The sequence below is a fragment of the Phocoena sinus genome, chromosome 18, assembly GCF_008692025.1.
Source record: "Phocoena sinus isolate mPhoSin1 chromosome 18, mPhoSin1.pri, whole genome shotgun sequence".
Lineage (NCBI taxonomy): Eukaryota > Metazoa > Chordata > Mammalia > Artiodactyla > Phocoenidae > Phocoena > Phocoena sinus.
In genome coordinates, this window is record NC_045780.1 from 77,216,553 (window position 1) to 77,241,525 (window position 24,973).

Genomic DNA, 24,973 nt, shown 5'->3' on the forward strand with positions numbered 1-24,973 from the left:
GAAACACAGGTTGGTCTGACATCACGTGTGAAGAACTGAATAACTCGTTAGACACCTTCTCCCCCCTCCGAAGGTAAACTGTCCTCCGCGTTACCTTTTTCTCCTTGGTCTCCCTTCTGGCCTTTCATGCTGCCCATGTCCACTTTATCCATGGAGCCCGGCTTGCCAGGAAGACCCACATCTCCTTTATCACCCTTGAAGCCAGGGTCTCCCCTGGGTCCCGAGCTGCCCGGGAAGCCGTGGTCCCCTGTAGAAAGAAGAGGAGGCACCGAGTGACGCGTGGCCAAGGGCCCCCAAGGCAGTGACGAGTGTGCTGTTCTTTCTGGCCAGTAGAAGCAACTGATAAACAACCTATAAAGAACTAATAGTCTGTCCAAAAGTGGCGTTAAATGGCGAGGGTCCGAGTTACCCAGAAGAATGTGACAGCAGGGAAATGAACAAAAAAGCCATTTTCTAGAATTCATTATTTGCTAATAATTCCAACATAGGAGACTTCACTTATTAAATAATCTATATTTTCTCTCCTTCTCAAATACCTTCACGACATCTGCTCAGTGGCCCCTCAATTCTATCCGAAAGAACAGAATTTTCCTGTTCAACTAAACAAATGACCATTTTTATGTCTCACATTTAAAGTCAACTTCTTTTTTAAAAACAGTATCTGAACCAATTTCAAATATCAAGATAAGTAATAAAAAGTAAGACTTGTAAACTTCCCCTGTTTGCTAATTTGATTCCAAAGACTCAGTTGCTGTGACTGAATCTTCGAATGACTAAAAATACCACCATTTCTCAAAACAAAACAAAAAACCCGAAAACTCTACCATGCCAACAAGGAAACCCGGAAACCCGTCTTCTCTCTGACTTTTCGGCAGGGCACAGCCCTTCATCCCCAGGACCCCTGAGCGCCTCCTGGAAGAGGGGGTCTTCCGGACCCTAGCTTGATCTTCTTTCCCAGGCCTCTTGAAATGAACAATGACCTACGACTCTTGGAGAATTTCCCACAAGGCATCGGGACACCGACATGAGATGGGCTTTTCCGGAGTCACGGCTCCCTACCTTTTTCACCCGGCAATCCTGGCACACCCGCTGGTCCTGGCGAGCCGGGCTGCCCGGGGGTCCCCATGACGCCCATCTCTCCCTTGGGACCTGTGGCCGGATGGAAGGACCGTGAACGCTGATGGCAGATGCCGAGCGAGGGTCATGAACAAGACCAGGTGAGGCGTCTCCCCAGCATCCACTTGGGTGGAGTTCACAGGTCATTTACCTGGGAACCCGGGCTGTCCAGGTGTGCCCTGCTGTCCAGGGAGACCAGGCAGTCCCGACTGTCCCGTCAGGCCGGGGAGCCCCTGAGGCCCTTTGTCTCCTTTGGGGCCCGGCATGTCCAGGCCTGGGAATCCGGGGAAGCCCTTCTCTCCTTTCACTCCAGGGGGGCCTGAGGTGGGGAAGAGAAAGGGGGCGTCAGCAGGATCGACACGGTGTCCTGCAGCATCCTGTACCCTGTTTAACTGTTACTTTCTGCAGAAGGTGTGTAGCCGTGCCCACGTCGGGGGTAGAGGGGAACAGCTTCCACCTTCCCAGATAGTGGTGTTTGGGGCCATCGGTGGGCAAATAACGTCCCAAGACAAAGCCCCGCCTACCTGCCGTGAGCGGTCAGCAATTCCCACCCGGGCCCCTCCGTAGTATTCAGACCTAAGCCCAGCTTCTCCACGGTGTCTCTCCCTGACTGTCCTGCCCTGGTCCACCCTCTCTGTCTCACTTCTAGAATGACTATTAAAGGCAAAGGTAGCTTCCAGACATGAACTCATTTTGTTTAAGTTACCTACAACTTACTAAACCTCTTATGGAAAGATAAGATAGAGATACCGATCCTTCTAAATTAAATGTAAAAGGTAAAGAATATACAATATAAAGGGGAGGTGTCTTTGGCACGTAAACCAAGCTCAGAGGGAGGTGAAGAAAGGCGCCTGTGACCTTACGTGTAAGCAAACAACCAAACCTACAGCCACAGAATAGAACTGACTTTTCCCCCTTTTAGTCACAGATTATGAGTTAGGGAAGGGAACATTCTGGAAGAACGTAGTATCACCTGATGACCCTGGGGGTCCCTGTCCTCCAGGGGGTCCCATAGCTCCAGGAGGGCCTATTCCGGGGACTCCAGAAGCTCCTTTGGGGCCTTGCAATCCAGGAGGTCCCGGGTCACCTGGATGGGGAAGAAATCGTGAATGCACCACATGGGGACACAGCGATGTCAGCACCTACCACCCACTCACGCCGCTCGCCAGGAACCCGTCTAGAATTTTCATCATTCATTCAGCAAACGTTTACTGAGCCCTGATAGGTGCTCTGCGGACACACAATAACAGACCCCGTCCCTACCACAAGCTGGATTTGCCCATAGGAAGTTACCTCTGATTCCCTGAAGGCCTGCAGGGCCGATGGCGCCGTGCTCTCCAGGAACGCCTGGTCCCCCGACGTTTCCCTTCTCTCCAGGGGTGCCGGGGATGCCAGGGAGTCCTGGCAGACCTTTGAGTCCCGGCAGACCAACTCCAGGCTCGCCCTGGAAACCATGAAGCACGGAGAAGCCAGTGACCCTCAGAGCCCGCGATTTCATCAGGCCAAGGGCGTACGTGTTAACCGATGCTGCTGGTGCATTTATAAGAACGGTATTTGTCCCACCTTCCAGTTGGCGAAGCTTCTTCACACCTATTGTTGCCTTTCAATCTCACTACAAGCCGAAAGGGAGGTAATTTTTATTATTTTCTTTTCACAAAGGAGGAAAGCCAAGGCTCCCCCGTTTGGACGGCTTGTCCACAGTCAGAGAGGCAGGAGCTCCTTCCGCTGGGTCTCGGCCCCTCGACTCTGCTGCCCTGAGTCTACACAGCGGGAACAACACCCAGTGTGCTGTGTGGCCAGCGAATGGGTATTAAGAGGTGGAAAGTTCCAGGACTGGAATAGAACTCCATTTACTTCGTTTTTTTGATGAAATGGAAGCTCTCATGTCAAATTAAACGTTTAAAACCTTTTCGTGAATCAAAGGGCTTTGACCCACACAGATGATTAAAAATAAAGGCAGTATCTTGAGGGCCTGCAGGAAGGAGCACACCCCAATTTAAGCACCGACGGGCCGTGTGAAGCAAAACGTGCACATCATGTCACAGCGTCCCCCCCCCCACCCCCCGCCGCGGCATCTCTGAAGGCAACAACTTCCAGATGACGACCAGGTGGAGGTAAGCGGGCAGAGGTGTCTTATCCACACGGCCCTGCAGTGAAATTTGCAAACTGGAGGGAACTCAGTCCAAGGGATTTTGAAAAAGCTCAGTATTTAAAATCGTAAACCAAATCCTTAATTCCAGTTCCATTCAGCATCTACTAGCTCGTGAGCCAGTGTTGGAGGCGATCTACATACTGCGGTCACTGACTCACTTTCACACCCAGTGCGGGTCATCAGGGGAAGGTGGGGGTGTGTCACATAAAGAAGGCGTCCTTGGGCTTCCCTGGTGGCGCAGTGGTTGAGGGTCCACCTGCCGATGCAGGGGACGCGGGTTCGTGCCCCGGTCCGGGAAGATCCCACATGCCACGGAGCGGCTGGGCCCGTGAGCCATGGCCGCTGAGCCTGCGCGTCCGGAGCCTGTGCTCCGCGACGGGAGAGGCCACAGCCGCGAGAGGCCCGCGTGCCGCAAACAAAAAAAAAAAGAAAGAAAGCGTCCGAAGGCCACACGCTCCACGCCAGCCACACGGGGCAGGGACACCACCTTGGGTCAGGCGTTCCTCAGAAGGAACCTTCCCCGGCATCACCGAGGCCAGCTGCCAGTGTGCACCCCCGCCCACCCCCAAGGCGAGGGCAGGGGCTCTGTGCTGGCAAAGGCGCATCTCCTGGCCGTGGCCTTTTCCCAGGCAGGGCAGACGCCTTCTGGCAACTTCAGTTCCTTTCCTTATGATCAGAACGGGAGAGGATCTACCCAACAGTCGCCTGTACTTGCCGAGTGTCAGCAAGCAGCAGAGGGGTGCTCGAGGGCAAAGAGAAACCCGATGTCACACTAGTCCCGGGGTCCCCGACCAGGGCCCTTTGCCCCACGGTGACACTGGGTAACGGCGGTCACACTGGGCATGCACGTCGGGGGTCGGGGCCACAGAGGCTGCGAAAGACCCCACGGTATTCAGGGCAGCCCCACCACGAGGAACTATTGGACCCGAATGTCAGTATCACTGAGGCCGCAGCCCACCCTGCTGGGGGCTGTTAGGTCACTCAGGACAGTGGCTTCCAAACGGCTTTCTCCTTCCACTCGTGATATGACACACACTGTACCGGAGATCCAGGACACACACAGGCAAGAGCCCACCCACAAAGCAGGAACAAGTGATTCTCCCCCAAACAGACACGACCACGTGCTACCCCTTGTACTTTGGAACTTTCCCTGTGATGCTATTTCATTCAAACACAAAACACGCCGACACAACAAACCATATGAGATTAACAGCCCACAATTTATGGGTCCAATTAATCACAAGGATGAGAAAACAGCAATCCAGAGAACGCTCAGTACCCACCTTTTGGCCAGGCGGACCTGGGTTGCCAGGTAAGCCATTGAAACCTTGGCGACCGGGATTTCCAGGAGGTCCAGTGTCTCCAGGTAAGCCGTCAACACCTGTTTGGAAGAGTCAAAAAAAATCATTCATGTAAAAATACCGTTCCCTGCTTTCTCCACTTCTTTTACACCTGCTCAGATGAACCTGAACAGACTTGAGGGCGCCAAAAAGGAAGATGAGACCATCCTGGTCCAGGGGGAGCCTGGGGGCAGGGTGCGCTCGCAGCGCCGGCCGCCCCTTCCTCTTTCTCCCTCACACCCACCCCCTCCCTTCCTTTGCTTCTAAGCACTTAGAACTTTCCTTTCCTATCCCCTCCCCACAGATGAACCCAACTAAACCCAACCAAACCAGCATGTGCAGACTGGGAATGGCAATTTAAACTCTGCCAACTCCGAGCGTGGCCCAGAGCATCCCTGTCGCCTGGTTAGAAATCCAGCCTGGATATCCCCACGCAGACCCGCATCTTAACAAGACCCTTCGTGATTCCTGGACACGTTCGAGTTTGAGAAGCACCACCTGTTCTCCAACTGCACCACACTGGAGGCACGTGGGGACATTTAGAGACTGGGTCCCGCCTCTGATGGGCTTTCTGACAGCTGCCCACGTGGCTATAAACAGCAGCAAGTGTGAGAGCCGTTGGGCTAGGCTCTCTCTGTGTGATGGAAGGTTGGGGACACGCAGTGATCTGCAAGCTTGCAGAAACACGAACCTGAATCGCCCGTGGTGCAGGGCTGCCGTTTCGAGGGGCCTGATAGACAGTGCACATAACTCCAGGCAGCTTCGTGCGACGTGGGCAAAGGGTCTCTGATTAAGGAGGCCTTCCTCAGCTAAATTCTACCTGCCGTGATGGCAGTGGTCTGGTTCTCCCATGGAACACGCAGGAGGCCTGAGCACTGCCCCCGTGATGCTGCAGGGTCACTGGGGGGCCTTCTGCCCCATGAGCCTGGCAGAAGTGGCCATGAGCGCGGCGGGCATCACACGGCTCCTGGAGAAACAGGCCGCCGTCTCCCGTCCCCGAGCGCGAAGGCCTGCAACCTTGAGAGTGGGCGCGATGCAGAGCCCTAGACAAGAAGCCCGGAGGCTGGACAAGTCTTTAAACTAAGTTTTGGTGAAACGGTGGTCAGACTGGGGTCGGGATGTCGGCCCAAAGGGAAAAGACGTGCCCCTCACTGCTCACAGCCCTTCTGGGCTCTGGACCAAAGTCCCTAATGGCCAGCCTGCATATCAGTCTCCCTGAAGAACTAAGAAAGCAGCAACACGGGTGAAGCTGCCCTCTTTACTTCCCTACAATTTTCAGAGAGAAGTACTGGTTCTGGAACGTCCATGCGTGTGAGGGCCTCTCCCCCAAGAGCAAGGCCCCCCCTCATATTCACCGCACCATCCCCCCGCCCTTCCCCCGCCTTCCAGACCAGCCTGGCCCAGGTCCCGGCGGGCTGTGTGCTCCCTTCACGGATGAGAGAGAGACCGCCCTGAGGGTAGGTTGAGGCAAACGTGGCATCTGCCAGATCCCCGGGCAGCTTGGGGTCCTTGAGGTCCCAACCCCTTCCCACCAAACCACTCGGCCGGGAGCACACGTCACCCATCACCTCGGTGACCGGAATCACCAGGCTGCACACCGCACAGCTCTTTCGCTAACTCGCACATGGTGTGTTTACGTCCACCGCCTCTTTTCTCCTAGAATTCACGTGAGGATGAGCCCTTGGTGCTAACCAGCCGGGGACGGGCGCCACCATCGGGGCCCACGCAGGCAGTGGCCTGAGCAATTAGCCCCCCCAAAGCTGCCTTGTCCTGCGGGGTTACCTTTGGGGCCGGGAGGCCCTGGAAAGCCAATCCCAGGCTGGCCGACTGAACCCTTCTCTCCAGAGAGACCCGGCCTTCCCGGGGTTCCAGGAAAACCTCGGTCACCTGCGGTGAGAAAGACCAATGGTCAGCGTGAGAAAAACGTGAGCACATTTCCCCCACCCCAAGCCTCCAGGTGAACGAGACGCTGAGTACCTTGGGGCCCTTGGAACCCGGGGGACCCCGGAAGTCCTGTTGCTCCAGGGGGACCGGGTAAGGGCATGACCTTTCCTTCTTCACCCTTGGGACCTGAGGAAAAAAAGAGCAAAGGACACAGCGTGAGGGCTGCCGCGTCACATCCTTGCCTGCTCGCCTCCATCTCTTCCTTTTCCTTTTCTAGAATCTCTCACAGAGAGCGCCTCTTCTCCCAAAACGTCCAAAATGACCTAGACGTTTGTTTGACACAAGAATTCTTTAAGCGTCCGAAACAAGGGTCACGAAAAGCTAAAAACTCTACAGCAACCAACAGCGAGATGACCCTGGTATCAATTAATCTGCCTCAAAAAGTCAAAGTCTTTTCACCGTTCTCAGTGGCTCAGACAGGACTGGTTCTAAGTTGCTGTGATGCCCACATCTGGTGGGAAGTTACCTTCACGACGTGCCCCGTGGGTGATATCGTTACCCTAACAGTGAGCTGCATGGTTCTGCGGTATCTCCAGCCCAGGAAAGCCACCTTTTCTATCTCCAAACTGGGAGGTGGAGGTGCAGGCGCAGCCCCGGGTGCCCGTGCCTACGAGATCCACTGGGTGTCAGGATTGAGCTGTTACGAAAGGACCTAAGGGCTCATCTCCACTGAACCTTCACGTACCTTAAAGAACTCAGGATCTGAAGGGCCTCCCAGGGACAGCCAACACTTGCTTTAGCTACAGACTGTGGGAAGCACCAGGGCCTGACCCCAACACATCTTTGCTATCAGCTCCAGCCCTGGGAACAAGGCTTTTATGACCATCAGACTAAACACAGCTCTGGCAGATCAAAGAAGTCGGGTTTCTAATCCCAAAGCTGCCGGGGTCTGGATGGCCAAGCAACCCTCCAGAATGTGGACAGCCGACCGACAGCACTGTCAGCATTGCCTCTTTCGGGAACCTTCTTCCCATGCCATCAAGACGTATCTGTATGCGTCCCACTGGCTTTTCTGATGGTAGTTTCTGGCCGAGAAAAAGAAACCTGATTCCTTTGTACACGCTGCAAGTGTTCAGATTCCGGAAGCACGAAGAACACTTGAGATGGTGATTTGGGAACGAGGAGTGTGGGGTTAGTGATCAGAGGCCCCTTTCCGAGACCCGGGGTGCTTCTAAGTCAAACCCAGCATTTTCCTGCCCCGAAAGGAGTCGTAAGAGAGAGACGTTCCCGGGTTCCTTGCTAATCAAAGAGCACGCATCAGTGGAGTCCTCACTTAGTGAATAACCAGTGACCACCCAACGATCACAAGAGCCCATCCAGTAAGGCACTGTACTTGGGCCTCCGTCAAGGGCTGCTGACGTGTTCTGTATTACGAAGCTGACAAACCCTACACTGGGTCTTCATAAGGAAATAACAGTTCCCAGTGGGGACAGGAACTGACGGAACTTGGGCTGGATACATGGCTCGGGACAGAATCGGCCAATGTGTGAGAACAAGAAGGCCAGACTGTAATCTCTGCTGAGTCTCTCCTGTCGGAAACCTCGATCTTCCAGCTTCTTAGTTACTATGCTTCTCCAGGCTTACTGGCCACACACCTTTAATCACCCCAAGTCATCTTTCATTCATTTCTACAACTCTTAAGCCACCTTAGTCACAGCACACGTCCTTCTGTCCTCTGTGCCCAGGCCGTTCCTGGCCTCTTCTCCTCCAGGTTTCCTAGGCAATGATGTCAATGTTCCATTTCTTCCCGGAATCATCTTCAACTAATAAGTCACTGACAGTCTACTGTGTGCGGGCCTGGGGACCCCCCCCCCCACTTTCACTTCCGTCCCTGAAGATAAGCCCGTCGTGAGGACGCAGTGGAGCGCATCCGTGGGAAACCCTCACACAGCCCCCTCCCACGTTTTCCACCAAAGCCCGGGCGGTGGGCTCCAGGAGGGCGGGCGGCCTCTGAGTTGCTTCCTCTCTGTTCGCTTAGCTCAGCGCGTGGCACACAGAACCACGTGATAAAACAGTCAACAAACGGCTGGAACTACCCCGAAACTCAACAGCCAAGTCAAAGCAGCTGTGGATGTCAGTGTGTGCACATCAGCGGAGGGGTGAAGAGTAAGTATGTGGCTTGGGATACACAGAAGCCAAAAGGGACCGCTCATCGGGGAGAAACAGAAAACGGGCTCAGGCTGGTGTCACTTCCACACAGAAGGCTGACCTTCTCTGCTGCATATGGCGTACTTATTTATAAGGAAATCACCTAGACCTTCAAGTTCCTGTTATCTAGATCCTACACGCCACTGGCCCATCTCGTAAAGGAAGGAACGAGATACAGAAACGCTCAGGAAAGGTTGCTCAGGTCACATCCCCCTCTCCTGGCAGAACTGAAACCAGACCCACGTCCCCATGTCACTGAGCCCAGGGCTCCTGGCACTTGCGTGCGGCACTGGAGGTCCTCAGGCCTCACCTGGCAGGCCTGGGGACCCGGGGTTTCCCGGAAAGCCCATCTGTCCTTTGTCACCAATGGGGCCAATAGGGCCAAACCCTGGAGGCCCAGGAGGGCCGACGTCACCACGGCTGCCGGGGAATCCAACTCCTCCCGGGGGGCCACGTTCTCCTTTTAATCCTACTGAACCCTGAAGCGAAAAGAGAAAAAGACAAGTTATCAGCAGACATACCAGCACTCCACTCCGCGTCGCATTTTTCCACCACCCGCGGTACAAAAGTGCCGAGTTTAACTAGCTGTGCTACTTATTAACTTCAACCCGCCTGCAGAGGTCACCTTGTAGTTAATAAATGAAACCGGCATTCTCTCCTCTAAGCTGAGCAATTGCCCTCCCAACCCACACAGAAGGAGACACTCCAAAGAGGAAGGCACTTATATCTGGAATCTTCTTTGAAAGGGTGACTTGAACGCCGCTAACTTTAAAATTCACCTCCCGGCCGACATATGGAGGTCTTTTCAGTTCCCCCAGATGCATCAGAAGACACTGACCCCTTATCACCTAATCGTGCAAGTCAGGGCTATCACACCTAGGTTTACAGACTAGTTTTTCCAGTGAACGTGAGACAAGTTCGTTTACGACAAGGACCGCCCCCCCGAGTGAAAACAGGTCGACGGGAGACCAATTACTCCTTCTTCCATTCTTTGCATATCCATCATCTGTCAAGCGCACGTTCAAAGTCTGGGAATCGACATACCGGGGAGCCTTTGGGGCCGGGCAGACCCGGATGGCCGTCTCTTCCGGGAGAGCCTGCTCTCCCTGGCATCCCGGGCTGGCCTGGGAAACCTGGGTCTCCTTTGTCGCCCTTGAGTCGAATATCGAAGTAAATCTCGCCAGGCTCGCCCTTGGCTCCTGGCTGGCCCATCAGCCCTGGCACACCTTGCGGTCCCTGCGAGAACAAAGCCTTGTGAGGCCGCCACCGAAGACGCCCATCCATAGAGCAAACCAGCAGCAGGGAAATCAGGACGCCACCTTGAAAAGCGGGGACGGGTTTAGAGCTCCCTGTTCCCTGTGTAGGAGCAAAAAAAGCCAGCAGCTCTGTGACAGAGCCCTGAGCTGACCTCACTGGTGTGCTGCCCTTAAAAAGCCTCTAGTGATGGAGACGGGGACAGGGCGGGGGAGTGATGGAGGAGCTCCGGGCCCAGCCCGGAGATCAGTCCTTAGGTAACTTCCTTGTCTCTTACAACTGCTGACATTCCCAAGAACAGGTCGGCTACGGTTGGAAGGGGCTGGATGTGCGATTCCCTGGGCCCAGGAACCAGAGATGGAGGCTGAGAACAGCCACGTTACCTAAGTCTGGTCAGTGCTGAAATCACACAGCTTGCCTTTCACGCTCACAGCCCTAATTCCGGAAGAGATGAGGAGGCCCAGAGCACCCGCAAAGAGGAAAGTCGGGGAAGGGAGCCTCAGGCCAGCTCTGTAACTGGGATGTTGAGCCGTCAGCAGAATAGAATTAACTTTCCCAAGAGACACACGGGAACACTTCTCTGTTCCTGGAAAGGGGAATCTTCAAGGAATGCCCACCCCCTAGATGGCTCCCCCTCCAAGTCCCCTTGAGAGTGGGATTCACCAGGAAGAGGCCCAAGGCTTTAAACAACTGTCTCAGTTACCTGTTCTCTGAGAGAGGGATCTCTTCAACCTCCCCGCTCACCTGGCAGAATTTAAACCCTTGCGGAATTCATGTGGTTTGAATTCCTTTTTGTAAACTCTCTTTGAAACGGTTCTTGGATGTAGGTGAACCACAGTGCACACACACACACACACACACACACACACACACACACACACACACACACACACACACACACACCCCTCTCTGCGTACCTATAATATGTATGCCTCAAACTACTGGACACAGTCGGTCGGAGCTGGCCCTGAGCTGGAAGTGCCCCTTGTGACAGAGGACCCTTCATTCAGAGCTACTCGGGGAAGGAAGGGGGAAGGTACTCAATCTATCGTATTTACTCTAGTCCCACTATCTCCACCAGCCACCCGCCAGGAAGTCTAGCAGAGGACATGGAAAATTCACTATCTGGTTGAAAGCTGCTGTGGTATTTTGTAGCTTTTTCTCTCTAGTCAACATTAGCTCCCGTGCCTCCCTAAGGCCCAGCGAATCTTGGAAGCCCTTCCGCATAGGCCCAGGTGGGCTTCTCCCGTGTTTCCTCGGTGTACTGCATGGTCCTCGTTGCTCTATTAGGGACATTTCCTTGCCTTCTGTCTCTCCACTAGCCTTTCAGGGCTGTGAGGGCAGGACCAAGGCTTCCTGTCTTCTCAAACCAGAAGCACCCCTTATGTTATTTTATGTGGATTCTTCACCGCTTAGAAGTATAGTATTTTCTGATACTATGAGCACAGGGTGAGAAAAATACAAGTTTTTATTTTCATACTGATGACCGTGTCAGTCATCGTTTTATTTAAGGGAGAAATCTAGGATTTCTTTGAAAATTGACATTTACAACCCTAGGACATCTCATGTGGATTCTTTGCTGATCCTAAGCGATCCAAGGGTCTTTTGATGTACATGCCCTAGGATAAACGTCAGAGAGTCAGACGCTGCCTTGGAAGTTTACCACTGGCTACATAAATTGGAGAAGATCTGACAACTCGGGCAGTCTGCTTCTAGAAAGTGGTGTCACCATGGGAAAAGTTGGGAGAAGTTCGTTTCCATTAACACAGGTCACTCCCAGTGACCCCAGACCTGCCCGGGGGCTGGGCTTCGTCATCTCAGCCTGGAACCCGCCTCTTGTGGTCTGTCCTCCTTTCCCCAAATCGAACCCTCAGCTTTCAGAGGACGTGTCCCAGAAACGCTACCTAAATCAAATGCAGAATCAGAGCTTTCTTCATTGGCATCTACTTTCCAGTTTGCTCCGCTGGTTTGTGGAGCCTCCTCTAGCCTCCAGCCAAATTCGAAATAAGGGTGCCACATTTTTGAGCTAGTTAAACCACGGAGCTATGATATAGCATCTAATAAAAGGAAAATTATTATCTTCTCTTAGGTTATTTACCCACAGAACAATTTTTAGAAGTGTTCTACCTCTACACCAAGAAAGATGCTCCCTGGACGGACAAGGCATGGGGATTTGCATTTTTTGTTGTACATTTTCTTCGTTTTTTTCTTTATCATGACTTCTCCTCAACCATCCTCCTTCCTCTTTTCTCATTCATATTGGATTTGGGGCTGGGGAGGGGGGCGGGTGTCTGGACTGGGTTCCAGGCAGAGTTGAGGCAGGAAGTATTCCAGGAAGGCTGAGTAGATAAAGACCGTGCCCAGACTATGTCTGTTGCCTTCAAAGTTGTTCCCACTTTGATCCCCACCACAGTCAGAGTTCCCAGCTTTGTGAACTTCCAACTTATTTAGAAATATGTTAAACAATTGCGACTTCTAACTTAGCTCCCCAGGCACCGGGGAAGTTCTGGAAAGCAGAAGCCCATGACTTAACTTCAAAAGGAGAAAACTATTGCTGGATTCCAGCTGTTTCATTCCTATTTCAACTCACTTTTGCCCTGACCTGCTTTTACAGAACCTTCCAGAAATATCTTCTTAAATTACAAATGTTAAAGACCTACAAACAAAAAAGAAGTATCTTCTTAAATTACAAATGTTAAAGACCTACAAACAAAATGTTAAAGACCTACAAACAAAAAAGAATAATGCTACAGATCTGACTTTCCATTTACGACAAAAGAAAAGGAAAAAAGGAATGAAAGAAATTGTAGAAACCGGTTAATGCTTAACAGAACTGAGAAGCACAAAGAAAATAGGAGAACAAAGCCCAAAGGCTTAAAAGCTTTAGAAATAGAGCTGATAACGTGCACAAAAAATAACGTCCTTCAATATTTAAGATTATTACTATAATCTGCTATTCAATGGCTTCTTTTAAAACAACGTAGAAAGGTTAAGAAAATGGTGTTCTGTCTAACAGAAAGGTTTCACGTCCTTGTGATCGAGATATTTCATTTATAGATTTGAAAAAGTGTCTTTGCCATAGATGTTGGTGATAGGAGCTTTCAAATTCTGTACCTGTAAGAAGAAGAAGAAGAAAGGAATAGTTCAAGTTCGTAGAGGAAAATCGGCCAGTTCTGCTTCACTGCCATAGACACCATCAGCGCTGAACTTATTCACTGACAAGCTTTAGATTGTCTGGTGTGAGAATGGATGATTGTGTAAAAAGACAACTCAACAGTGTGGCTGCTAGAGGTGACGCTTGGTGGCACCAGAGACCCTGCGGGAAAGTGACCACCGGCACTCGGTCGTGCTGGAAACAGGTAAGTGGCGACTGGATTCTGACCAGGTGAGAAGAAAGGCAAGCTGGGGTGCAGGTTCTGGATACGATGGTCCTACTCATCCTCAGGTCAATCAGTCAGGAGAGACACGGGGAGTGATTCTAACTGCTCGACAAAGTGATCCTTTACCAGCTCCCAAATAAAGCAGGAGTCCACGTGCAAATGCAGAGATACATGCCTTTGCTGGCTTGCTCGGTGGCAACTTCGAATATGTCTAGGAACTCAGACAGGTTTACTTACAGGCAATCCTTCAAGACCATCCCTGCCGGGTAAACCTCTGTCGCCCTTGGCCCCTGGCTGTCCTGGGAAACCTTTCGCGAGAGACAGAGGAAAGATTCAGCACACTGTTGATGAGACACCTTCTAAGAGCTCAAAACATTGTTACCTTTTCAAGATTCAAAAGTGCAAAGATCTTTATACTAAGTGGATGACGTTTGAAGCAGCTCGAGACAGTAATAACAAAAATGCCCAGGACGGGCTCAGAAGGGGGACGAGTGACCCCCAAACGCACACAAGTAACACTGACGCAGAATGGCTACAAACCCCTGCCCGCAAGCCCAGGGGCAACTTAAACCAAAGCAGGCAGGTAACCCCCTCTGAGATAAGGAAATTTGCAGAGCTGTGTGAGCCATATGCTGCTATCCTTTGACGAGGAAATCTTTCCGACACTGAATTTGTAAGTCATCTTGATAATTTTCAACAAAATGGACAAATCCTAGACGTGTGGCTTCACATTCTCATCTCGTGTTTTAGTGCTGATGGAGAAAATCAGGTCAGGGAGTAAGATATGCTTCACTGTGAAGGTTCCAACCCATCGAAGCAAATTCTGACCTGGTCCCTTTCACAGTTGGGGCCTTACCTATTTCTCCGGGGGGTCCCTGTGGCCCTGGGGGCCCACGAAGTCCTGTTGAGTCACAGACGAGACAACTATCTCCTTTTTGACCTAAAAAAGGAGACACGGGGTATTACACAGAACAGGTGAGCAGAATCCCCTAGAGCATAGTGACAGCACAGGAAAGGGAAGAGGAGGCCACCATTTACCTAACACCCGCTCCAGACGCGTCCATCTGCCAGTGGCCGCGTATCCCTGACATGGGGCCCACCCTCCGCCCTCAGCATACATCACAGGTAACCACGGGTGCCCTTCTAAGGAATCCCATCCTTCCGCCCTGCCAAGGCACAGGCCCTGCCTCACTAAAAAGTGATCCAGAACTCCATTTGCCCATCAGCCTGAGATGACTCGACTCTATCATTCTGTCTCTAATTCTAAAACTTCCCATCATCTTTCCCTTTGCTTTTGTATCTTTTAGCCACCTGCACATATAACTCCTGGACTTTAAACCTATGTTCCAGGCTGACAAATGACAGATGGGAGTAAGAAGGTACGAAGTCCAGGGCAAAGACCTGACCTGGCATGGAGGACCCAAGAGGAGAGGGACCCCAGCACATGAAAATGGGAGGAAATGCCTTTCTTTGGAAACTCTAACCTCTTACATCTTGATTTTCAAACTAAGCTAAAAGGCCTTCGAGTGTCTTAGATGTGCATGTGTCCTGAACCTTGAATGTCAGGTTTCTAGGCACAGGTAAGGCAAACAGAGAGCAGAGCACACGTGGAGGAGCTGTCACTCAGGGGTCACAGAGGCTGGGTTGTGTGCCCCTCGTCCCCTCACCCTGACCGGCACCCCAGTCCCAGGCACACCCCACACCAGGCCCCAGTGTCGGGAACCAGGGCAGGACAGGAGCGCATCAGTGGGAGGGAAGCACTGTTAGTTGCCTAGTAACCCAGCCAAGCTGCAGGTGCTGTGGGATCCACGGGTGTCTGCTCCTGAGGCTGGAAGTGGACGGCGGGGAGACCTCACACTGCAGTCTGGGCAGGGTGACGGCTCCACTGCAGGAGCGTGACGGCACAGGAAGAAAGAGGCTCCTCTTAGGAGCCGGGGGACGGATGAACACGCCTCTCAGTACAAAGAACCTTCTGACCACTGGCTCCATCACAAAATGGAACAGCCTACCTCAGAAAGCGCTAAGCAACTGGTAACTAGGGAGATTCATGAAAAACAAGTGACACGCCAACGGGTGACACAATCCTCCCCGCTTGAATTCTAAGATCACTTTTTCATCTAAGGTTCTGCAACTTACACGGCTGTCAAAATTCTAAGACATTTTCCACGCATTTGAGCTTCAGACTTTGGAAGAGCACAAATTCTTTGCGATCCAAAGCCAGAAATGGGACCCACAGGGATCAGTTTTGGGGGGCCGCCCTCTCTTTGTTCTACTCCCTGGGTATTAAGAGACATATACTGAATAAATATTGGAACATCCTTTGTTTACTCCACTCTAAGACGGCACTGTTTGTGCAGTGATAATCCATCGTTCCCAAGATAGTGAAGGATCAGGATGCGTCCCGCGCTGGCATTACAGACGACACTTGAAAAGTTTAAGATAAAACTCAGAGCCAAGGGTGGAGGTGGTGGATTTGTCAGCTTAGATCTGCTTGCACTGATTACGGAAACTGGGATTGAGGGGTGGTGAGCGTTCTGTATACACACTTGCGATCCGGCTTCAAGGAAAGACGTGCATTCTTGGAGAATGCAATCTCTGACTTTGAACCAAAGGATCGCAGGAAGGGATCAATCTGAGAATTGAATCTGCTGACCCCACAGAGGGTAAAGAACGGACTCTGACTTGAGGGCCCGTCTCCCCCTTGTCTCCCAGGTGACAACTGTCTCTTCAACGCCCAATAATCTCAGCAGAGCTGTCGGGAGACACATCTGAGGCATGGATTTTGAGGGGAGCTTCAAATAATGGAAGATACCACCCATGTCCACTCGAAGCCAGTAAGTATGTAGAAATGTATCACACGCCCAAACAGAATCAGCATTTTTTTTTAAGTTAAATCTCTTACCTTTTTCTCCAACTTCGCCTGTCAATCCCGGCTGCCCCACACTTCCGGGAGGACCCTGGTCACCTGGCGGCCCGGGCTGGCATTCCACAATTCCATCTGCAATGGATGTTTAACAATTAGAGGGTCACTCCCACCCAACTGAAGCTATAGGTGTTTTCACCCTCTCTTGATTCAATCCATTACAAAACCAAACTTTATTTAGGTTATTTGGCAAGTATTAGAAATCCAGCTGTGGCCGGCTTTGAAACAATCCTAGTACGTTAACTTGTAAAACATGACCAGCGCACGCAGCATCCATCCGTGCCCCGTCACAAGCCGTCAATGCTAAAATTTCTATTTTACAATTCTAACGTTTATTTCAGCTCATCAGCCCTGTCCTGAAACTGATTTCATGTTATCTTGCAAGGTACACACCATCACCCTTACGTCACAGATTAAGAAACTGAGGCTCAAGAACTTAAATGATTTGTCCACAGAGGTAGGAACCTCTGTGAAGTGAACACAGAGACTTCAGCAACTTTATGCCTTTTCTTCCTCCTGAGCAAACTTACAGTGAAGAACCTTTTATTTTAGAGACACAGACTGCCCGTGGGAAAACACCTCTAATTGTTTGTTCCTATTCAATTCTGAGCATCACTGAGGTGCAGAAGCATGAAAATGAACTGCAGTGACGCAAACACCATCCGTTGTGGGTTCTAGTAAAAAAAAAAGTATTGTTTTCGAATATACACAGTGATAAGAGTTTATATTTCCTCCTCCAATATGTTTGAAGGAAAATGGCAGAGTGCGTGCCATTGAACGTGAGGCTCTGCGGGCACCGGTCACAACCGTAGCCCGGACATTCACGGCGGCAGCTCCTGCAGCCCCCAGCTCACACATCAGCTCCACAGGGAAGGACAAAGGGTGAGAAGAATCCCCAGCCTTTTGGGCTTTTCACAAGGGATGCTGGGGCAATGGTGGGTGTGCTCTCCCCAAACACAAAGGCCTAAAAAAGAGCCCAAACTTCTCCGTCTGATGACTTTGTTTAGAGCTCAGAGGAAAAAGTTTCAAGTGTGTAAGAAATGAAGTCCAGGGGATTTTTGTTTGCTTGTTGATGATGTCTTCCTGGGAGCTTCTCTGAATAAAGCACAGGTGAGGAGGAACCCTGGGGTGGCCGTATCTCTGCCCTGGGTCCTCTGGCTCCGGCCGGCTCCTTGGTGACCCCATCGGTCTTGAACAGAGTGGAGTCGTTTTTATGCTTCAAAAAGCTTCTCTAAATTCCTTGCCGGGGAAGAACTCATTCCCAGCCCTGCAAGCCGAGGTGGTTGGACTCCCCGATTCTGGAAACAGGTGCGTGAACACTGACAGGCGTAAAATTATTACTTTCCCAGAACACACCTCCTGCCAGCCTCCTCTCCATCAGAATCCCTACACACCCCTGGTAGGAAGGCAAGTTACCATCCTCATCGAAATGCACTTTAAACAATTTTAAGTCTAAGGCAAGAATACAGGGATGTGTCTGAGGAGTTCTGAAGGGCAAGGTCAGGTTCGACGTTTACACGGTCTGCTCAGGGAGGCTCGGCCGTCGAGGGCGGGGAGAGCTGCAGCCACACGGGACCAGAGCCCAGGAGCGGATAGGGCTGCAGGCGGCTCCACGCTCCCTGCGTAATGAGCAATCGAAGGGTCCCAAGGTGGCGACTCGTTAAGATGCAGCCTCTGTAACGTGCACTGTGTGTGCAAAAATGTGTGTAAAAATCTCATCGATAAATGATCACTCGGCACGCTGTGATTGTGAACCACCTAACTGGCACAGACTGGAAAGGGCAACACGGAAACCCAGAGGGTACCTATCACAACGTATTGAGCCGACACATCCTACACAATTCACAGCAGGGAGAAGTTCAAGCCTTTCCATGAGATTTGTTCGCATTTCAGAACTGGCAAACTGCGAATACGAAAAAAAGGTTCTAGATCTCCCCAGGGTTGGCTCTCTCGCCAGGGTCTTTGCCGATCACTCTTATTAAAGCTAGAACCCACGCACGGTCCAGAGCTCTGTCCTCCCTTCCCGGCGTCCTTTCCTCCTGTATTTGTCACTTCCTGCTACCACATAATCTACTGATACTTGTTTACTGTCTCAGAATGCACGCCCCAGGAGGACAGAGTTGTTTTGTGGGCCTTGTCACAGGTCTTAGGGCAGCGCCTGGCGTATCGTAGGCACGCCAATGTTTGTTGAATGAGTAAGTGACCAAGGAATGAACAACAGGTCTGAGGAAATTCACGCTGATCTGTTCCCAGTGAAGATTCACATCTGGAATCACTTGTTCCATCCAGTCCATATCTGGCCTCCCTACGTAGCTTCATCCGTGAGAAGTCCTTTCATGGAGATGGGTCTGCATTCCAGCAAATAAGCCACCCGGCACCTACAACATGGAGACCCCCTTCCCATAACCCACACAGGACCCGTGCCTCAGACTCTCGGCTGAGCACATGCTGGAGGTCTGAACTTACGCCCACTGGAAAGATTAGTTTAAATCCCCTCAAAGTTTCTTTTATTTTGCATTGCGATTATCTTGGAGTCACAGAGCCCCCTTCACTGAATCAAGAGGTTCCTGTTCTGTGCTCAGCTTTGATAGTGGGCAGACGAGAAAAATCCAGGTAAACTACCATTCAGATTTGAAGTCACTTACAGACAACGCAGCCCCTTCTCCGTGTGTGTGTGTGTGTGTGTGTGTGTGTATGTGTGTGTGTGTGTGTGTGTGTGTGTCTTAGTACCAGCTTGTGTCTCTAGATGAACAGAATGTGTTCCTTTCCCAGTAAGAACCCTACAACTCAACTGGTTTGCTTTCTAACTTTAGATGCTGGTTAGGTTGGCCCCTATTCCTCTAAACCAGTTGCATTAGTTCACTCTTCCTTTCTGCAGTGACTAACTTTGCAAAGACAACTAAGTGAGATACGAACAATTCATAAGTTGCTGGACACCCAGCCTCTGGCACTACACCTTCCCCAGCCCAGCTTAGCCCTGCCCCCCATCTGTCCTGGACAGGACACCACGCGAAATGGACCCAGAGGGTACTCACTTGTGTGGCCTGGCTGCCCAGGGGGGCCGGGGGGCCCAGGGGGGCCCGGTAGCCCATCCCTTCCACCTGGTCCGGGCAAGGACACGCCTGGCAAGCCCTGGTCGCCTTTCTCTCCTCTTTCACCGGGGAGGCCGGGGGGACCACTCAGCCCTGGTACCGGGAAGCCTGAAACCAGAACAGAACTCATGGACACAGCACAACACCAAGTGTCATGCCGACAGCACACACTGGTTATGGTCAACTCTGTTCACGGGAAAATGACCATGGCTGAAAGGGGAACTGCTTTGGACAAGTGAGAAACTGCATTTGCTTCTCACCACGTAAATGCTGTTGGGCAAAGGCTCCCTACAAAGTAACTGCAAGGAAAAGGGGCTCATTGTATAGACATTAACCTCTGTGGATCTCCTTCAGTGCAAATAGTGTCCCCAACAGGTTAGAGAGAGTACTTTCCATTTCTGCTTAGAGAATAAAGAAAGGCGTAAGAAATGTCCTTAAACGAAGCAGACGTGGACAGGAGGCAAAGTGGGTGGGAAGCGTGTTGGAATCAGCTAAAAAGCAGAGTCAGGACAAGGGAGACAGCCCTGGGGAAGAGCGCAAAGTCAAGGGGGAGACCAGAGCTGCGCACCGGAAGTCGAGTTAAGCCGCTGTGAGTTTGGAGGGGACAAGATCATAGGGCCCTGTGACAGCCGAGAAGGGTTCTGACCTAGTGCTTGAGACACAGCGGTCCAGTAGGCTGCAGGTGAAGTGACTCTGTGCTCCAGAGAGCAGAGAGCTGGCCTCTGGTCCCAGCATCCGGCCAACAGGTGCAGGGGCGTGAAAACACACGGGTGAGGTGACATGGGAAGAGTCAGGGCAGAAGGAGCCCCGAGGAAGGACGGACAGACCCCCAAACCCCAGAGGTGGACTTGAGTCCCAGGTGAGAGGCTGTTAAGTCGCTGAACCCGCGAGCACCGCACGTAAAAGAACTGGAGGCCATCCGCGTGGGCTCCAGCCCCATCCCCACCCCAAAACTGGTGTGGGAGAAGCAAAGGAAGGATGAAGGATGACCCTCAGAGAGGCAGGGAGGCGGGACCTGAGGCCGAGGGCCTCCGCAGTCAGCAGGGGGTGGGAGCTGGACTGGGGGCATACAAGGCCAGAGCAGCTTCAAAGACAGTTTCTAAAAACGGCTTAGGACACTAACGGGGTCAGATAGGAGGTTTTAGAAAGTAGAACTGCAAATGTTGCCGCGAGACGTGAGGTAACATGTTCACGAGAACAGCTGGAAGGTCCGGCAAGCTTTACAACCAAGGAGAGGAAAGGGATGGAAAAGAGGGAAAAGGGAGCATTTTAAGGGCAGATGTCAAAATTTTAGCAGAAAGGAGGCACGCAGGGCAGCGAAGGCGGCCTTGAGCCACTGCTGCTGCGATTCTTAGACAGTGGGGCTGGGTCGTCCGGGTGTTGTCTGTTCCAGCAAAAACAAAGGAAGGGGCTCTGGGGGGACTTAAAACTGAAGAACTGTCAGGAAGGGAAAAAAGAAACTGACAAAAAAGAATAAGAAATAAAAATTAAAAATAAAACCAGACTAAACCAAAACCTTCAGTAAGAACTGTGAACACTTCGTGTGGTGTTGATTCCAGCGCACCCGAGGGTTTCAAGCCGAGCACTTGTTACCTCTGCTCTAGGACCTGGGATTACACGCCTGCAGTGCACACAGACAGGCATCTGTACATACAGAGAAGTGCAACTCCCAGCCTCCGATTACACAATCCGTTAGAAATGCAAAACCAGCACAAAACAGCTGCAGACTTAGTACAAGCTCAGTGACGCAGGAGTCCTCCGAGAAGCAAGATTAGAGGTGATTAGATTAGTCAGAAGAGGTTTCAGCCTTGAGTCTGGTCTCAAGCCGAGAAACAAAGGCAGTTCCACACAGGGCAAGGGAGAGCAACGATGCTGGGCTGCGGGTGGAGGTCTCCCGAAAGGCCGACGGTGCCCCTGGGAGCAGCCGGAAGGAGGTGAACAGCAGGGGGATAGATCAGAGGCAGGGAGACAGGGTAACCTGATGAGAGACGTAAGAAGTCCCACCTGTGAAATACATGTTTATAACTACACGTTAACCTGTCATTTACAAAATAAACACTGTCCTAGGAGCACAGGTTGTTTTCAGATCTAGAAAAATGTGTAAGAAAATTGCTAGCCACTGTATGCAAGTATCTAACTAATGCAGGGGATAAACGCGCAGAACAGAAACCGCGTAAAAGGTGTACAAATACTCTAAAAATATAATTTAACAATGCTCACCTGGAGAGCCCGGCGGGCCTTGTATTCCTGGGAAACCTAGAAGGAGGAAGAGAGAGTGGGACAGACTGAGCCTGTTTCACTTGTGGTTTACGTTGTGAACTTCTGTGCTCGTGGGTACCCACAGTCCCGGGACAGGGAGCTCTGAACTTGGGGAGATGCCGCGCCCCTGACACTGCAGAGATGCAGGGAGATGGCTCCTGGAAACCCAGTGAGATTGCAAAAGATGAACTTGAATAGCACTCGGTCACCACGTGGTCCTGCACGGCGCTCAGGTGTTATCAAAACGTGCATGAGGGCAGGACAAAACTGGAAAAAAAGAAAGGACGAGAGGAAAGAAGGGAGGAGGGAGAAGGAGGGAAAGAAAGAGGGAAGGATCTTACCTTTGGGGCCCGGCTCCCCTTTCAACCCTGGAACCCCTGGGTACCCCCGCTCTCCTTTCTCTCCCAAGGGCCCTGTGCCGATCACCTGAATTACAGAAGAAAAGATCATTGCAGGGCATGGCAGGGGACTGTGCTGTATATTACAGCACAGATGAAGAAACAAACACATTTTTTATTATTTCACGACACATGAAAGTAAAGAAGGAATAGTGGTGGAAGAGGAAGGGGAGAGGAGAGGGAGGGGAAGAGAGTGGGGAAGGGGAGAGTACTGAACACATAAAATGGATATTTGGTATTGCCCTCCTTGCAGAGAACTTCGCCAGGCAGCTCTGCTTCCTTTTGTAACCATCTGCTTGGCAGGAGCTTTACCAATGAAGCCAAGTTAGAAACATATTAATTCTGAGGTGTGGGGTATGGAATTTCTCAAAGTCCATGCAAGCTGTAAGAAGAACAGTCTTCTCTGAAGAGTATTATCTGAAAAACTGCCTTAAATTTCCTCAGGCAACATGTAACAGGAACACTCACATTTTTTTTTATTGGAAGAGGTTTTATGCTTCACTTTTTTAAATGGTCAAAAGTGGGGACTTCTTTAAGGTCCTCGTGATATGGGGCAAGAAGCAGGCACCGGGGCCCTCTCTGAAATTTTTCTAATTTCAGCTACCAGTTCACCCCAATTCTGAGTAGCTGAAATTCGAAGACAAGGACCATGCCGAATATCGCCTATTACCCTTAAGATGCAATTCCTCTGCAGCAGTTAAATGATGGGTATTATTAAGGTCTGCTGATGGGGTTAAGGTAAAAAAAGATTATTCAAAGGCAGCTGCTGGATTAGAAATATGGGAAATGGAATCATCTATCGTATGACGTGTTAAACGCGTAAGGAGGTCCCATAATACTTTGATCTGGTAATCCTATTTCTGGAAATGCAGCCTAAGGAAGGATTACTCAAACCCCTCACCTAACACACACAGACACACACAGGCACGTACAAACATTCACTACCACGTTGTACCCGTGCAAGAGGGCGGCAAAGAGAACGGTCATATTTCACTGTTTCCAAAAAGAATTGGGGCAAAATGGTTACAATTATCGCACGACGCTCTGAAAACGACCGTTTGAAGATAACTTGAAAACGTGAAGAATGTTCATTTTTAAGAAGAAAAAATGTTACGTACATTGGATTGCAAGTATATAAAAATATGTATACGGACAAGGAGTCAAAAGTTATTTGCAAAAAATAAAAGTTGTTTTGCTAAGACAGTCAGATCATGGATGATCTGTTTCTCCGAGTAGCATTTTCCTTAACAGACCATTATTTTTTTAAGTTTCAAAATGTGTTGCTAATATTCACATCCATGTGCAACTCTTTTAATTTTAGTGGTCAAAGATATGCAGAAATTGTCCAAATACGATAACAAGTAAATACCAAATGCCACACGATACAAAATATAAATGATCGGTTCAAATTCTGTGTACCCCCTCCATCAAAACGTAATTCTAGGAACACTGTGGAGCATGTGGACAGGCCAGCCCGTCTCTCTCTTTCCCTCTTTTCAAACGATCTCACAGACAGCAAATGTCACTGTTACTCACAATTCCAGGTGGGCCAGGAGGGCCGGCTTCACCTTTGTCTCCCTATAAAAGAAAAATAACTTTACTTGTATTTTTTAATTATAAAGGTTGCCTTGCCAGCAGCAGGGTTGAACTTTCTTTTTTCCTAGAAAAATAGATTGTGCCCACTGTACACTAAGAGGATTGTCCTCTCCTTAGAATCTCTCACTGTGATTAGTCTAAAGTGCTCTGCAACTATTACCACCAAAATCCATACATCTCCCCTTGCTTTGCATAGTGTGACATCCGAAAATTGAGATTTCTACAAAACATAAATGGAAGGCTAATTATCCGCGTTACAAAAGAGCTCATGCTTCTCAGAGAACCTCAACGGAATCATTTGCAAGTTGAATTCGTATATGGTGGGTTTTCTGCTTTTTGTTTTCTTTTATTTTTGGCCACACTTTGCGGCATACAGGGTCTTAGTTCCCCAGCCAGGGATCAAACCCATGCCCCCTGCAGTGGAAGCGTGGAGTCTTAACCACTGGACTGCCCGGGAAATCCCGTACAGTGGTTTTTCAATACAATAAAAAAATAAATGAAATAAAATGACATGAAAGCTTAGGGTGGCTAAAAGTGTTTTCTTAAAGAAATCATTTTATTTGAGGATTTTGGTGTAAGACTGTCTGACTCTGCATTGGAAGTCATGATAAAAGGATACTTATGGTTTTTTCTTTCCCCTTAAAATCCAGCATGACTGGAAAACATTGGATGGATAAATTCTCATCACTTTGAGGCTTAACTTAACCCTTATTAGATGAAAAACTCAAAGAAATCAATCCTTTTGTATCTAATGTTCTTATATAAGTATCATAACAACACTTTTAAACACTTTTTTTTTTTTTTTTTTTTTTTGCAGTACGCGGGCCTCTCACTGTCGTGGCCTCTCCCGTTGCGGAGAACAGGCTCCGGACGCGCAGGCTCAGCGGCCATGGCTCACGGGCCCAGCCGCTCCGTGGCATGTGGGATCCTCCCGGACCGGGGCACGAACCCGTGTCCCCTGCATCATCAGGCAGACTCCCAACCACTGCGCCACCAGGGAAGCCCCCATAACGACACTTTTAAATGTCCTGATACATGCACATTATTTCACAAATGCACACTTTTCCCCTTTTTTTCCTTTTTTTTTTTCCTTTTAAGCTAAGGCTTTAAAGTCAGGTGTTAAACCAGAATTAGATGTTTTGATTTTTCTAATTTGAATAAAAGAAGAGATTTTAGAAATATCTACAGGAGCTTAAAAAAATCTTAGCTAATATATTCTAAACATATTTACCTTTTCCAATCTACAAGAATTGACTTTCTCATAAAGTTACAGTCTTAGAAAAGGATTTCTCCCTTTGTCACTGGCGTTGATAAACCAACCCTGAGGTCCTCTCCCTACTGTTAAAGATAAATGTTTCAAATCCATTTCTC

General features: G+C 50.3%; 1 protein-coding gene across 1 annotated transcript in view; it reads right to left on the bottom strand.

Moving 5' to 3' along the window:
• COL4A1 (collagen type IV alpha 1 chain) overlaps positions 1-24,973 on the bottom strand; it is a 148,564-nt gene that overhangs the window by 22,322 nt on the left and 101,269 nt on the right. Inside the window, exons 18-34 of the mRNA XM_032611471.1 lie at positions 23,543-23,584; positions 21,950-22,034; positions 21,570-21,605; positions 19,293-19,457; positions 16,237-16,332; positions 14,191-14,274; positions 13,572-13,642; positions 9,745-9,936; positions 9,011-9,179; positions 6,586-6,678; positions 6,391-6,495; positions 4,552-4,649; positions 2,410-2,560; positions 2,090-2,203; positions 1,268-1,435; positions 1,060-1,149; positions 95-247 (exon numbers count right to left, since the gene is read on the bottom strand). Of these exons, the coding sequence (XP_032467362.1) occupies positions 95-247; positions 1,060-1,149; positions 1,268-1,435; positions 2,090-2,203; positions 2,410-2,560; positions 4,552-4,649; positions 6,391-6,495; positions 6,586-6,678; positions 9,011-9,179; positions 9,745-9,936; positions 13,572-13,642; positions 14,191-14,274; positions 16,237-16,332; positions 19,293-19,457; positions 21,570-21,605; positions 21,950-22,034; positions 23,543-23,584 (1,912 nt within the window). The remainder of the gene's footprint in view (positions 1-94; positions 248-1,059; positions 1,150-1,267; positions 1,436-2,089; positions 2,204-2,409; positions 2,561-4,551; positions 4,650-6,390; positions 6,496-6,585; positions 6,679-9,010; positions 9,180-9,744; positions 9,937-13,571; positions 13,643-14,190; positions 14,275-16,236; positions 16,333-19,292; positions 19,458-21,569; positions 21,606-21,949; positions 22,035-23,542; positions 23,585-24,973) is intronic.